The sequence below is a fragment of the Arachis ipaensis genome, chromosome B05, assembly GCF_000816755.2.
Source record: "Arachis ipaensis cultivar K30076 chromosome B05, Araip1.1, whole genome shotgun sequence".
NCBI classification, from domain to species: Eukaryota; Viridiplantae; Streptophyta; class Magnoliopsida; order Fabales; family Fabaceae; genus Arachis; species Arachis ipaensis.
This window is the reverse complement of record NC_029789.2, coordinates 140,720,345-140,720,610: the sequence shown is the minus strand read 5'-3', so window position 1 is coordinate 140,720,610 and position 266 is coordinate 140,720,345. Positions and strand designations below refer to the sequence as shown.

At 31.6% G+C, this 266-nt stretch overlaps 1 protein-coding gene across 1 annotated transcript in view; it reads left to right on the top strand.

The window, feature by feature from the left end:
* LOC107641333 (cycloartenol synthase) overlaps positions 1–266 on the top strand; it is a 12,413-nt gene that overhangs the window by 7,547 nt on the left and 4,600 nt on the right. Inside the window, exon 8 of the mRNA XM_021124020.1 lies at positions 96–209. Within this exon, the coding sequence (XP_020979679.1) occupies positions 96–209 (114 nt within the window). The remainder of the gene's footprint in view (positions 1–95; positions 210–266) is intronic.

Sequence of the window (266 nt, the reverse complement as noted above, 5' to 3'; positions counted from 1 at the left end):
AATTGATTTTTTTTATGTTTTTAATTCATTTAATGTATTAAAAATGTGAAGCGAATTGGTCACATGCTATTTGGTCACATGATACTGAGACGCAGGTATTAAACATGGTTTGTTGTTGGTTGGAGGATCCAAATTCCGAGGCATACAAGTGTCACATTTCAAGAGTCAAAGACTATCTCTGGCTGGCTGAGGATGGAATGAAAATGCAGGTCCTACATTAGTTACAAGAGAAAAAATAAATAAGTTTTTAATTTTATTATTTAAAA